Below are 12,585 nucleotides of genomic sequence, written 5' to 3' on the forward strand. Positions count from 1 at the left end.
AAAGACGCGCTGTGATTGGCCAGTAGTCACTTTGAGTGTCAGTTGGGGCAAAGGCAGTCCCCACAACATCATTTACTATTCTGTGCCTATCGGTACATAACTCGGACGGGGCTGAGTAGGCTCAAAGCGAACTTCGCAACGTTCGGCACGGCAGCGGTGGTGCCTCTCGTGGCTCAAGTTCGCTTGAGACTGCGCCCCTCCGTCGCGGTCCGGTCCAAAACTATACTTTATCGGCGAAAAAAAGTAGTCCGCGTAGTAGTTGGAAAAAGTAATGTCCCAAGCAGGAGTCGAACCCAGACTCCCAATAGTAGAAGATTGGAAGTCTAATTATTAGCGAGGTGCGCCACCTGTGGCCAGTGCTGAGGGTATTCGGGCTGTATTAGAATGTGACGTCCTAACTCTTCTAATGTAGAAGAAAAAAGTCCCGCCCGCGCGCCCGTCCAATAGGGGACACCCACTACAAATCCGCCCTGCATTACCATATATAGCATGTTGAGGTCTGAATGACCCCGTTGGAGGTCACCGAAAGCAGCGCAAGTGATTCAACTTGTCCAATCTCAAACAAAACCTGTCCAGTCGTAAAGCACAGTTTTAGGATTCTGTTGCAAGTGGTTTCATTTTGCGAACCACTTAAACCCCATATGGTTGGGCGGAGTCCCTCAGGGCTCTACGCTAGAGTATTTTCTGTTTTCGCTCTGCATTAAATATTTTCGCTGAAAGTTTTCCCTCAGAATATGGATCCTGGGTTTACTGTAAGTTTGTTAAGTAACAGTTACTCAAGACAAGAGTAGTCTTGAAAGAAATCCACTTTTCAAGCTTGTTACTTGTTTTACTTGAATAGTTTTCAACAAAAGTAATCTTCTACATGTTGCAGTAGGACAATATTCATTCCACCTGCTTTTCACTATACATTCATTGCCGTATAACCATCTTGCATATACTGTTCTCCTCTATTCTCACATAATAATATTAGAGATTGGATTGTAGATACAGGAAGGGGTACGATCACAGTGCTGAGCAATTTCTTACATAACTTTTAACACGTTTTTGCATTGAGTGTGTGCCGTAATCTGCATAGGTTTTGCATATATGCAATATCTATTATGTGGTGACATTTTCTTCACCCAGAGAAAAACAAATCAACACTCGCACACTGAGGGCTCCAATACGATAGATGCTTTATTGCAGCACAAAAAAAAGAAGCTGTGAAGCTCAAAGCTCTTCCTCAGACATGCACACATGAGGTGTGCATGTCGTTTCCCTTTTTTTCATTTCTTCACCCAATCATTGTAACATGAAGCTGTAAGAATATACTCAAAGCATTAGCAAGATCCAGGTTTTATTATTTCTCTACTAGGTCATGACTCGTACACCTTTCCTCCTTGGGACATGCAGCTTGCGTCACACAAGCATGATCCAGTGTTCCAAGGAGGGCTGACTGTGACACACAAGTTTGTGTGTCACAGCCATTCACAGTAAACAAACCTGTTCCCCAGAATTATGTGATTGCAGCGTGGTTACAGTTTATAGCCATTTTAACCCATTAAGACCTGAGGCTGATTCTACAAGTGCCTTCTAAATCAGTAGTTCTCACACATTCAAGATGTTGAAAATGTTTTCAAAAATAGCAGATGTAAGCTTGCAGCGCGTCACGGCTGTGAGCTTGTACATCTGCCATTTTTGAATAGCCAACGCTAAAATCGAAAATGACACAGATGCTTCCCCGATTTTAATGGGTTAATGACCGCACACATTAAAATCTTCAGTGCTAATTTAACTCTGATTAGTGTAAATGTAACCACATGGATGCTTACGGGTCCATTTGATTACACTTGTGCACTCTTGGAGTTACAAATCAATAAATCAATACATTAATTAATGTATTTTTTTACTATACATTCAGTAACATGGTAATATGGTTGCTATACATTTTCTTTTTTACCCAATTCTATTTTAGTATAACAGAATTGGTTGCGAGACTTGCGGCATTTGCTGATAGTAGGTATAATAATTATACCTCACATATATTATATCAGCAAATGCTATTCTAAAATACTGGAACAAAGCTGTTCAATTTGCTGTTTTTGCCCAAATGGTGCTTCTGTCATTCTGCCTTTTTTAACTTTGCCAAACAGCGCTGATCGGTCATTGCCGTTAGTCCTCCTGTCCATGATCAGTATGGATGATTGACTACAGGTGACAGCAGCAGCCCCTGTGTCAGGCACAGTGATCCTGACTTGAAATGACACCAAACTACTAGCTCTCCAAGAACGACGGCAAAGCAGAATCACCTGGAGGGGAGTGGAGTCAGTGCCTGTCTGCTTCGCAACACCTCACCCACATGCACACCCACACACACACACACACACACACACACACACACGCACTCACACACAGACAGACACACACATTATATACATTCCATACGTACCCCAGGCCGTACATGTGAAACCACATTCTTTGCAACTGAATGCCCACTCAAATGTGCTGACATCTACACCATAAAATCTGCAGTGTTCGTTTAACTTTTAAACAAACTTTTCAAGAGTCACTCCAGACTTTCTTGTGTGGCAAATGGACCGTCTGTAGTCTTCATCCATCATAAGCTGTCAAGAGTATACAAAATAAACTCAAAACCTTCCCATTAGGGCAATATATAACAATAACGTATTCACTCCCTATCCAATATGAGTGAAAAAGTCATTTATCACAATAAAGTGTTAATTTAACCATTTGCAATGTAACCCATCACATATACACAGGCAAAATGTATTGCACGTGCTCATGTGTAAAATGTCACGGTGTACATGTTCCATGGGTCGGATGGAATAACGAAACAGGCTGGAGGATGATGCAAGACATGAAGGCAACCGTTAGGTTCCACTGTAAATGTCACCCTAAGGAAAAAGGGGAGCCGGCACATGTGTGGAGTGTTAATCGAGGAGTGTGAACCCCCTCTGATGGTGTAGTAATCTCCCCCGGACAGGAACATTTGTTCCGTGAACACACGAAAAAGGACTGTGTTCTTTTAAAATGTATTTATTTTATAATTAACCTGAGAAAATGACACTGAACATGAGACAAAACCCTGGACATACAGTAAACAGCTTTATTTATAATTTGTAGTGCACCAGTGCTGTGCCACACACCAGAAACAGCTGATCTACATGCTTGCATTGCGATGCGGTGTGACCTTGTATTTTGTCTATTTTCAGGGTGTGACACGGCACGCAACCAAATATAAATCAGGCATAAGGCAGACAGGAGCCCAGGGCAGAACAATCATTTTGAATTAAAGTAAATCACGATTGAATCTAATTCACTTCTCATTCCCGTGTGCACACACACACACACGCGCATGCCACGAACACACAGACGCCTGCACAGAGCTCCACCGTTTGAATATAGATTTCACTCCCAGCTGCACAAATACAGAAAGCTCTCTCAGTTCGATAGCACACAGCTCCAATGACCAGAGAAACACGCTCTAAACCTGGGCGTGGCCAGTAAATCTCTGACCCACGATCAGCTCAGCAGTGTAACTCCCCTGACCCAATTATCAAATCACTGACACAAAGGGGAGGTGCTGCTCTCTAGTGGACAGCCTGAAGGACTGCAGTTCGTCATACTGTGCACTGGTACATTCAAGGGTTAGGCATTCGGGATGAGGTTGTCCAGGGCCAAATAAAACAATGGGAGTGTAGGATGACTGCAGCAAGAGTCAAGACTGGATTCACGCGTATCTAGAACAAATAAACATAATGTGCAGCAGCAGGAAACTGTTATTTGATAGCTGATGATGAGCCTGGACTCAGTTTGCAACTGTGGCTGACTGGAACAGGATGAACCTGATTTTCAGCACACACAGCCAGCTAGCTCCCATAGCCCCTAGGCCTTCACAATAGCCACGATGGCCCTTTGTACCGTCAATGCAAGCACTGTACGGGCGCCACACATGGATGCAAGGGTATCATGTGACGTGATGTCACAATTTGCGATGTCAAAATGACTATTGTTTTTTTGGGGGGGGTTTTGTTTAGCCCATTAAAACCAGGAACGCATCTGTGTAACCACTTTAACCATCATTTTATACTTTGGCTATTCAAAAATAGCAGATATACAAGCTGAGCTTGTACATCTGCTATTTTTAGAAAAATCGTGAAAATGTGTGCAAATATTTGCATATATACACATTTAAAGCGAACTTTTTAAACTCAAATCTTTGCTTCTGGTGGGTCCCTGGAACAACATATTTTGAGATGGGGGTCCGCGGCCAAATACATATCATTTTGGGGGGTCCTTGACATGAAAAAAGAACCACTGATATTACAGCAACATAACTTTCTTTCAAAAAAACTGTTAGGATTTAGAAGACGATTTGTAGAATCCCCCAGAAGTAAAGAATTTAGTAAAAAAAAATCGTTTAAAAAAAAGGGGGGAAAAAAGTATTTGCACACATTTTCATGATTTCCCCCCAAAAAATTGCAGATCTACAAGCTCATAGAGCGGCACTCGGTGCCGCACTATGAGCTTGTATATCTGCTATTTTTTAATAGCCCAAAGAAATCTAAAAATAGGCCACAGATGCGTTCCCGGTCTAAATGGATTAAGGGATGTTGACAAGACGGGGGGTCTTTTGAAACGTTTGCCATCGCAGATGGTCAGAGCTGTGTGTCGACGGTCAGAAAGCGTGATCAATAGTGATGTCACAGAGGGACAGCTGGTCAGCAGTGATGTCACAGTGTGGGTAGGCCTGTCACAATTATTACATAATCGTCTAATCGCAATAATTTTAAATAATCACTCATTTTTGCATAATCGTCATAAATCGCTTCCACGTTCAACATTTTCCACAAATTTTCAAATATAAAAAAAAAGCAGAAATAGCTGACCTACAAGCTTACGAGCTTGTAGATCTGCTATTTCTGCTGTATGAAATTGTTAAATATGTCAATAATTTCTTTGTGTATTTCAGTTATTTCTAATATCTGCCCTCTGCAATTTTTGATTACGAAGACTAAAAGGCTTCATATGTTCCAATGTTCAATGCCAAACACACAATTAAATCGTAAATCGCAATCATTTGAGGGACAATTAATCGTCAACTTAAATGTGTAATCGTGACAGCCCTAAGTGTGGGACAGTGGGACACTTCTTACCTCCTTGGATGAGATCGACGGTCATCGTCCCCACTGCCGGACTCCTGGGGAGAGCAAGGGAGAGAGAGACACGCGGAATCAGAGAGATTAACATTTTACAAAATATATGTATCATTATATCAGCGTAAAATATGACTTTAACAAACCCCAGCAGTGATGGTTGTGGGGAAAGCTACGCAGAAATAACAACACTTTATTTTCAGTGGATGCTCAGCCATCAGATGGGCGAAAATAGCAGATCTACAGGCTCACAAAGGTGAGCTTGCAGATCAGCTATTGTCAGCAAAGAGATTTGGTGTTGAGCAACAACAAAACAAGGAGGGGGCCTGCCTTGTGTAAACCCTTGGGGTACTCCAGTCAACAAATAGGGTTTGAGTGTTCACACGGCCGACCTGCCCCCAAGCACACCAACTGCGCCTAACCTGAACATGTTTCCCTCGACCAAACGGCGTCGATCGCGGGCGGTCCAGTGGCTGATTATCAGTGTAGTACTGTACTTAAGTACAATTTTGGGGTATTTTTTACTTTACTGGAGTATTTCCAATGTTCAATACTTTTACTTCTACTCCACTACATCTCAGAGGCAAATATTGTACTTTTAGTCCGCTATAATTATTTGAGAACTTTATGGTTACTAGTTATTTTGTAGATTTTGACAAAACATACGTTAACTACTTCAGCCCAAGCTTACAATGCGCTGCGATGCGACACATTGTGAGCTTGTAGATCTGCCATTTTCAAAAGATTTTTATACATTTTGAACTTGTGAAATGGGGACATTCTGCATAATGAGTACTTTCTATTTTTGAACTTAAAAAAAAAAGTACATTTTGAATTCCGGACTTTAAGTATTTCTACATTGTGGTATTTATACTTTTACTAAAATATGTGAGTACTTTTTCCACCACTGCTGATTATCCACTACCTACTTTATGTACAACAGGTGAATTACATCCTCATGACTAGTTCCATTACATATTGACATTTGAAACATCATGTGACATCATGAATTACATTTTTATTTAGATTCCAACAGCCAAGTATGTTATGGGTGACAAAAAGGCAACACAAAGGGCTGCATTAATTACACGTCAGACATACCGTATGAAACGGAATGGTTTCATTTTAGAAGGGGGAAGTCCAGAAGGAAGCCACGCAGTAAAGCCGCCGGTGTAAATTTAACTTTGAGAGAGTGTACGAATGTAACCAAATGGACCCGTAAGGATCACTTTGGTTACATTTGTACACTTTAGTTTCAAGAGTTCCGAATTTTACAGCACACTGACAGGATTTGACTTACGTTGCAAGATAAAGCGAACACAATTCTTTCTTTTGAACTTAATTTAATAGTTTCTTACCGGGTGAAACTTTCACGTGACGCCAGCACTCACAGGAATGTCCTTACGGCTATTTTATTTAGTTGGCATGGACACTTGGGCAGCAACAGTACATGCATGCATTTTGGCACAAAAGCCAGCAAAAGCTGAGGAAGGCTTTTGTGCTGGAACGCGTATATTTACCTGTATGCAGCTGCCCGTGCCAACTAAATTAAAGTGCCTTAAGGACATTTCTGTGTGGGTTGGTAATTTGGTATTCTCTTTGATTGAGGATTTTACCTTAGGCCACGTAAAGTGTTTTACAGCAAAATAATCATCCCATCAAAACAAAACAAAAAGTGTACACACAGACACACATGCAGGTACGTGAACACAGAGAGGTGGAAGCGAGCAGATCTCTGAACTACAGAGCAGAGGGCACCAGTGGAAGAGGAGGGACATAAGAGGGAAGAGCAACACAACTTAGTTCACTCACTCTCTCCAGGAAAATGACCTCAGTCTGTTTTTAAGGTGTGGCCGGTCAGAGAGAAATATATTCACACATGCACAGACACACAAACAAAACAAAAAAGGGGGAGAGGGAGGGAATGAGCTAGAGAGACAGACAGAGAGAAAAAGATATGACCGCATTTCAGGAAACTGCAAAATAAAAGGCCTCTCAGATTCACACAGGCGGTAAAATCTTGAGTGTTCATTTCTCAGAGAGGGTAAAAATGTAACCACACATTCATTACAGTCGTACACTCTCTGATTTACAAATGGATAAACAAACACTGAGGATTTTACTGTATAGGCTTACTGGCAGATTGTTTATCTACCAGTAAGAGAACTACTACTTTTAGTGGGTGCACTGTAAAATGGCATAATTTAACATAATTCTTTATTTTTTTACAAAACCAACCACCTGCCCTATAGAAAGGAAGCCGGCTGGCTGAATGGCTGAATTGCTGAATGGCTGATCTGGCTGATCGTGATGAAGCGATGATGTTGAACTGACATGATGCCATGTTTTGTTCAGACATGGGCTCTTGTTTTGCATCGGTACAAACAGTGGGCTGGGTCAGTGAATACTTGTGTATTCCGCAATAGAAGTCTACCTTAAAAACGTGGTACTATAGGCTACGATCTCCATCGTGCTACTGTAGCTCAGATAGTATTAGGCGTAGCCGCGACGCTGAGAAGAGCCAGTGATTCTTCGGGAGGACAAAGTTTGCATGCATGCAAAATCTCTGAAAGGGCTTTTTTACAAACTTTATGGAAATATATGAGGTTTAATGGACTGCCAAGGGATCAACAGCATCCTGTAAGGCAGCCTGAGGTGTGGAGGTTAGTCAGCCCTACCCTTGTAGTCACAAGTTCTCCAGAATATGAAGGAACATCAGGTTAAGACTAGCTAAGATTCTCCCCTCAAGGGCAAAACCGTGTGTGTGTGTGTGTGTGTGTGTGTGTGTGTGTGTGTGTGTGTGTGTGTGTGTGTGTGTGTGTGTGTGTGTGTGTGTCAACCATTTAAACCCTATAGCCTTTATATAATTTGTAGACTGGTGTCCCTTAGAGAATCTATACTAGTCTAGGTCCCCTCCTTTCTCCACCATATCTCTTTGCTGAAAATTGCCAATATACAAGCTCACAACGCATTGCAAGCTTATGGATCGGCTATTTTCACTGAATGTTGTCCCCCCAGAATAGGGACACTTGATCGATTGAACACTTTATTAGTCAGAAATGTAAACGGCACAGTCGGAGACATTAGGGCTAACACAAAAAAAGTCCTAGGGACTTGTTTCCAAACTTTCCATTGTGGTCCTAAGGTTCAAGGGGTTAAAGGCCCTTACTGTTGACACATACCAGTGCAGTTAGACAGGTTCAACACAAGGTAATCAGCCAGCAGACATCACATGAGACACCTCACGAGAGACCTCAACCACACATGACATTTACAACAACACCCAGGAAAACATTGGCCTGTGTACTTGTGTATGTTCATGTGTCGTAGACTCGTAACTAACTGGTAACCGGAAAAGCCTAAGCCTTCACTTCCAAGAAAGCCACTACCCCCAAGAATCCCATCCTGCTGCCCTGCCTCCCTCCATCGTCTCTATCGCTAATAAGCGTCTGTAAAAATGCACGACTGTAAGGTCAACGTCGTGTGGAGCAAAATAGTCACTAAAGAAAGTAACTTGTGGAACCTGTTTGGCTCTAAGAATTCCGCAATGTCAATGACAGGATGCCATCCATGAAGAACACGATAACACACAACATGTTGTGACATATTGTACTTGGACAGTGCTGTGACATATTGTACTTGGACAATGATGTAAAGTAACTAAGTAGATGTACTCAAGTACTGCACTTAAGTACACTTTTTTTTTTTTTACTTTCTTCAGTATTTACAACTTTTACTTTAATATATATGCACTTTTACTCCACTACAATTATATGAAAACTTTAGTTGCTCTGTAGATTTTGATTATTATTACAAATGCACAATGAGTACTTTTACTTTTGGTACTTTAAGTATATTTTGATGCCAAAGCTTTTGTACTTTTTGAATACGGGACTTCTACTTGTAACAGAGTATATCGAAATTGCAGTATTGATACTTTTACGTAAGTAAAACATGTGAGTACTTCTTCCATCACTGTACTTGGGCAACGAAACGCCATCGCGATTTTTGATCTCGAACTTCACGGCGAGGAGCAGGAGAACCGATGGGGGTGGGGGGGGGGGGGGTTAGGTTGGCTTCAGGTCGGTCCATATCATTTGTACAAGGTACTTTGGTCCTCGTCAACAAGAAGCGATAAACTACACTGTCAGAGTGACCTATAAAAAGACAGACAGACAGACATTCAACGTCACACATGGGACAACTAACAGGAAGTGGAAGAAGTTGTGTGGGGGGAAACACACACACACACACACACACACACACACACACACACACACACACACACACACAGTCACAGTCACACACACATGCTGCACAGGAACACACAGACAGTGTCTGTTCATTATTTTCACTGCCAGGGGTGTTTCTGTTGTAGAACATGTACAAAGTCACAACAGGACTGCCACCTGCGCCTGTTTTGCATTGACACTGACAGACACACAGACACACGGACACACACACCTCCCAGACAGTCCCCTCCATTTCAACCAGACAGAGAGACAGATACAGTACAAAGATAAAAAAGGTACAGATGCTCACATCTCTCTCACACACACACACACACACACACACACACACACGTGACACACACAAGAGTACATAAGTTGTTTACATACCAAGGAAAGACAGACAACAATACCTACAATAACGCAAGGAGGACCAGACACCCGCATTCAGTCACAAGGTGCTTATTACTAGTGGAGGAGCAGGAAATGTTTCTTACTGTACAGAACAAGCCACACTAAAGCCTTGTTTGGGTAATACAAACACACGTCTTCAGATCAGAGCTGGCAAAACGTTGCTATTTAATTGTTTTACATCATAACCATATGATGAATGTGCATACAAACAATATCAAGTGTTTCTCACTCTTGGAGGGTGCATTTTCAGGTCACTCCTCATGCCCGGGGTATAAATTTGCCAAACTCCAAAACTTCCCAAACTCCAACACTTAGAAAAATTATCACCTGCTCGGAATGTATTGACAGAAAGTAGCTCATAGTATGTATACAAACACTTTGCAGATAGAAAGAGGATAATCCAAGCTTTCCGTACAGCTGCAATGTTGGTGAGTTTATTTAATACAATCAGATCGGACTTTTCTGTTTGGATGAATGGGCTGTCAAGGGTTGGTATTGCAATTACTAGATTCAAGATATAAAGAATAGGATCTAAGAGTTGCTTGCGGCTAGGTATATATATGCACAGTAGCCTATATGAAGATCTATCATACCACAATAAAAAAGAACCCCCTGACCAGCTTGAGGATCTGAATACTAGCTGGCAAGTGTCTATTGTCCTCCCCAGAGCAGGAAGACAGACAGACAGTACAACGGACTGGTTACAATGTTGCTGATCTTTGGACAATATATAATATACATTTTTACAGTTGCAACTGTAACAACTCAAAAACGAACACGCATGCGCAAGAGTACAAAGGCAAAAGGAAAGGCAACAGCTTTATGACAGCAGAGCAAAAACAGCGGAAATCGGGCCCTTACAACCAGTGTTGCCAGATTGTGCGAGAGAAACAAGCAACCAGGGTCTATGAAAACAAGCCCCAAAGAAGGCCACATGAGCACTCTAATCCTATATACAATAGCTATTTGAAAATAGCCAATCTACAAGCTCACAGAGGGCTTGTAGATCTGCTATTTTCAAAGAAAAATCTTGAAAAGAAGTTAACATTGTAGGAATATTTTCAAATCCACAAAATCTTGTATGTAAAAATATTTTCAGAAGGTTGGGTCTACAAATGCATATTAATTTCTGGGTCCTTGGCATGAAAATGTTTGAAAACCACTGGTTTATAAACGACATTTAGGAAACAAGCCCAAACAAGCAACTACACTTAGGAAACAAACAAGCCCAAAAAAACCCGCAACCACCAATATTTACATGCCACTTCACAGAAAAACAAGCCCAAAGTCACTTATAATAAGCGGACATGGCAACTTTGGCTGGAGGGTGGGGGGGGTTGACTTGAATGTCGGCTATCATTATTATTATAGGCGCTTTGCTTCTTACCGAGACGCAGGGGCTGGAGCTGGTGCTGGGGGTCGGAGAACGCTGCACGGTAACCAGCGCCATTCATTCAGTCAGCAGCTGGGAAACGGATACCTGAGCAGAGAAAGCGACGACGGCGAGACGGACATAATAATGGTTATATTGGTGGAGCCCGGGCGGCGGGTTGAGACGGCTTGCTTCTCTCTCTTCTGTCTACTCTCTCTCTCTCTCTCTCTCCTGTCTCCTCCCCGGCTGGTTCCGCTCTCTCTGCCGAGCCTTCTGCGCGTGCGCAACGGCGTCCTGGCTGTCAGTTCCCATTAACCGTTCGTGTGCCGGAGACCACGCGTTGCCATGTCCGCTTATCATAAGCGACTTTTGGCTTGTTTTTCTGTAAAGTTAAGCTTGTAAATATTGGTGGTTGTGTTTTTTGGGGGGCTTGTTTCTAAAGTGAGGTTGCTTATTTGGGCTTGCTTCCTAAATGTTGTTTAAACCAGTGGTTCTCAAACATTTTCATCAATTTGTCCACAGCCCCCCCCCCCATCTGCAAATATTTTGTGCCAGGGACGCCCCTCCCCCTCCCACCCCCATACAAGATTTGTGTTTTTTTTTTCAACATTACCTCTTTTTTTCCCTAGATTATTTTTCTTTTTTGAAAATAGCAGATTTACAAGCTCTCAACGCGTTGTGAACTTGTAGGTCGGCTATTTTCAAATAGCCGTAGTAGCCTACAGTCGCTTCTTTTGGGCTTGTTTCTTTCGCAAGATCTGGCAACACTGCCGGAGACAAGCGGCAAAGACAGTACACTGTCGGATGAAAACCTCGTATGTCCAAAACTGTTACTTTTCAGGATTAAAAAAAAAAAAAAAAAAAAAAAGCAGATCTACAACAAGCTCAAAACGCATCGCATCGATCTGCTATTTTTGCTACTTTTGTGTGACACTGTATTGTGAGTAAAGTAGGCCATCAATTTACCAAAAAACATTTAAAAATGAAAATATGGAGGTTTCTGAGGTTTCTGCCTGACAGCAACGACATACACAGACTGGGATCAGTTCATGTTGCGGTTTTCATATCCGTCCTAGAGCGGATACGGAAACATTCTGTGCTCGCTTATGTGTGTGTGGATGGAAATTACCGGATACGGTAGGCGGGCTCCAGACTAGATCTGACCACAGAGCAGAGAATAGAAACCAGGCTTTCCACACGGGTACACAGCAAGAGCAAAAATCCTGGTGACGCGAGGTTACAGTCAAATACTCTGGTCATTTTGCTCTGGGTCTGACAGTGTATAGATATAGCCAAACTTACCAAATGGACTCTTAGGATCCTTTTGGTTATATTTGTGCACTCTCGGAGCACAAATGGAAACATGAACACTGAGGATTTTGCAGTGTAGCCTACTGTTAGTTCTGTCCCT

General features: G+C 42.2%; 1 protein-coding gene across 2 annotated transcripts in view; it reads right to left on the minus strand.

The window, feature by feature from the left end:
* The window catches only part of ssh2b (slingshot protein phosphatase 2b), a 37,928-nt gene extending 26,515 nt beyond the window's left edge, over nucleotides 1–11,413 (minus strand). For both annotated transcript variants that reach the window (XR_013933567.1, XM_080434790.1), the window contains exons 1-2: nucleotides 11,190–11,413; nucleotides 5,160–5,203 (exon numbers count right to left, since the gene is read on the minus strand). Coding sequence is in view for 1 of the 2 variants with exons in the window: in XM_080434790.1 (XP_080290916.1) it covers nucleotides 5,160–5,203; nucleotides 11,190–11,252 (107 nt within the window). In the remaining variant the exon portion in view is untranslated. The remainder of the gene's footprint in view (nucleotides 1–5,159; nucleotides 5,204–11,189) is intronic.
* Between the last annotated feature and the right edge of the window lie 1,172 nt (nucleotides 11,414–12,585).

This window comes from Gymnoscopelus braueri (genome assembly GCF_963280865.1).
Source record: "Gymnoscopelus braueri genome assembly, chromosome: 8".
Lineage (NCBI taxonomy): Eukaryota > Metazoa > Chordata > Actinopteri > Myctophiformes > Myctophidae > Gymnoscopelus > Gymnoscopelus braueri.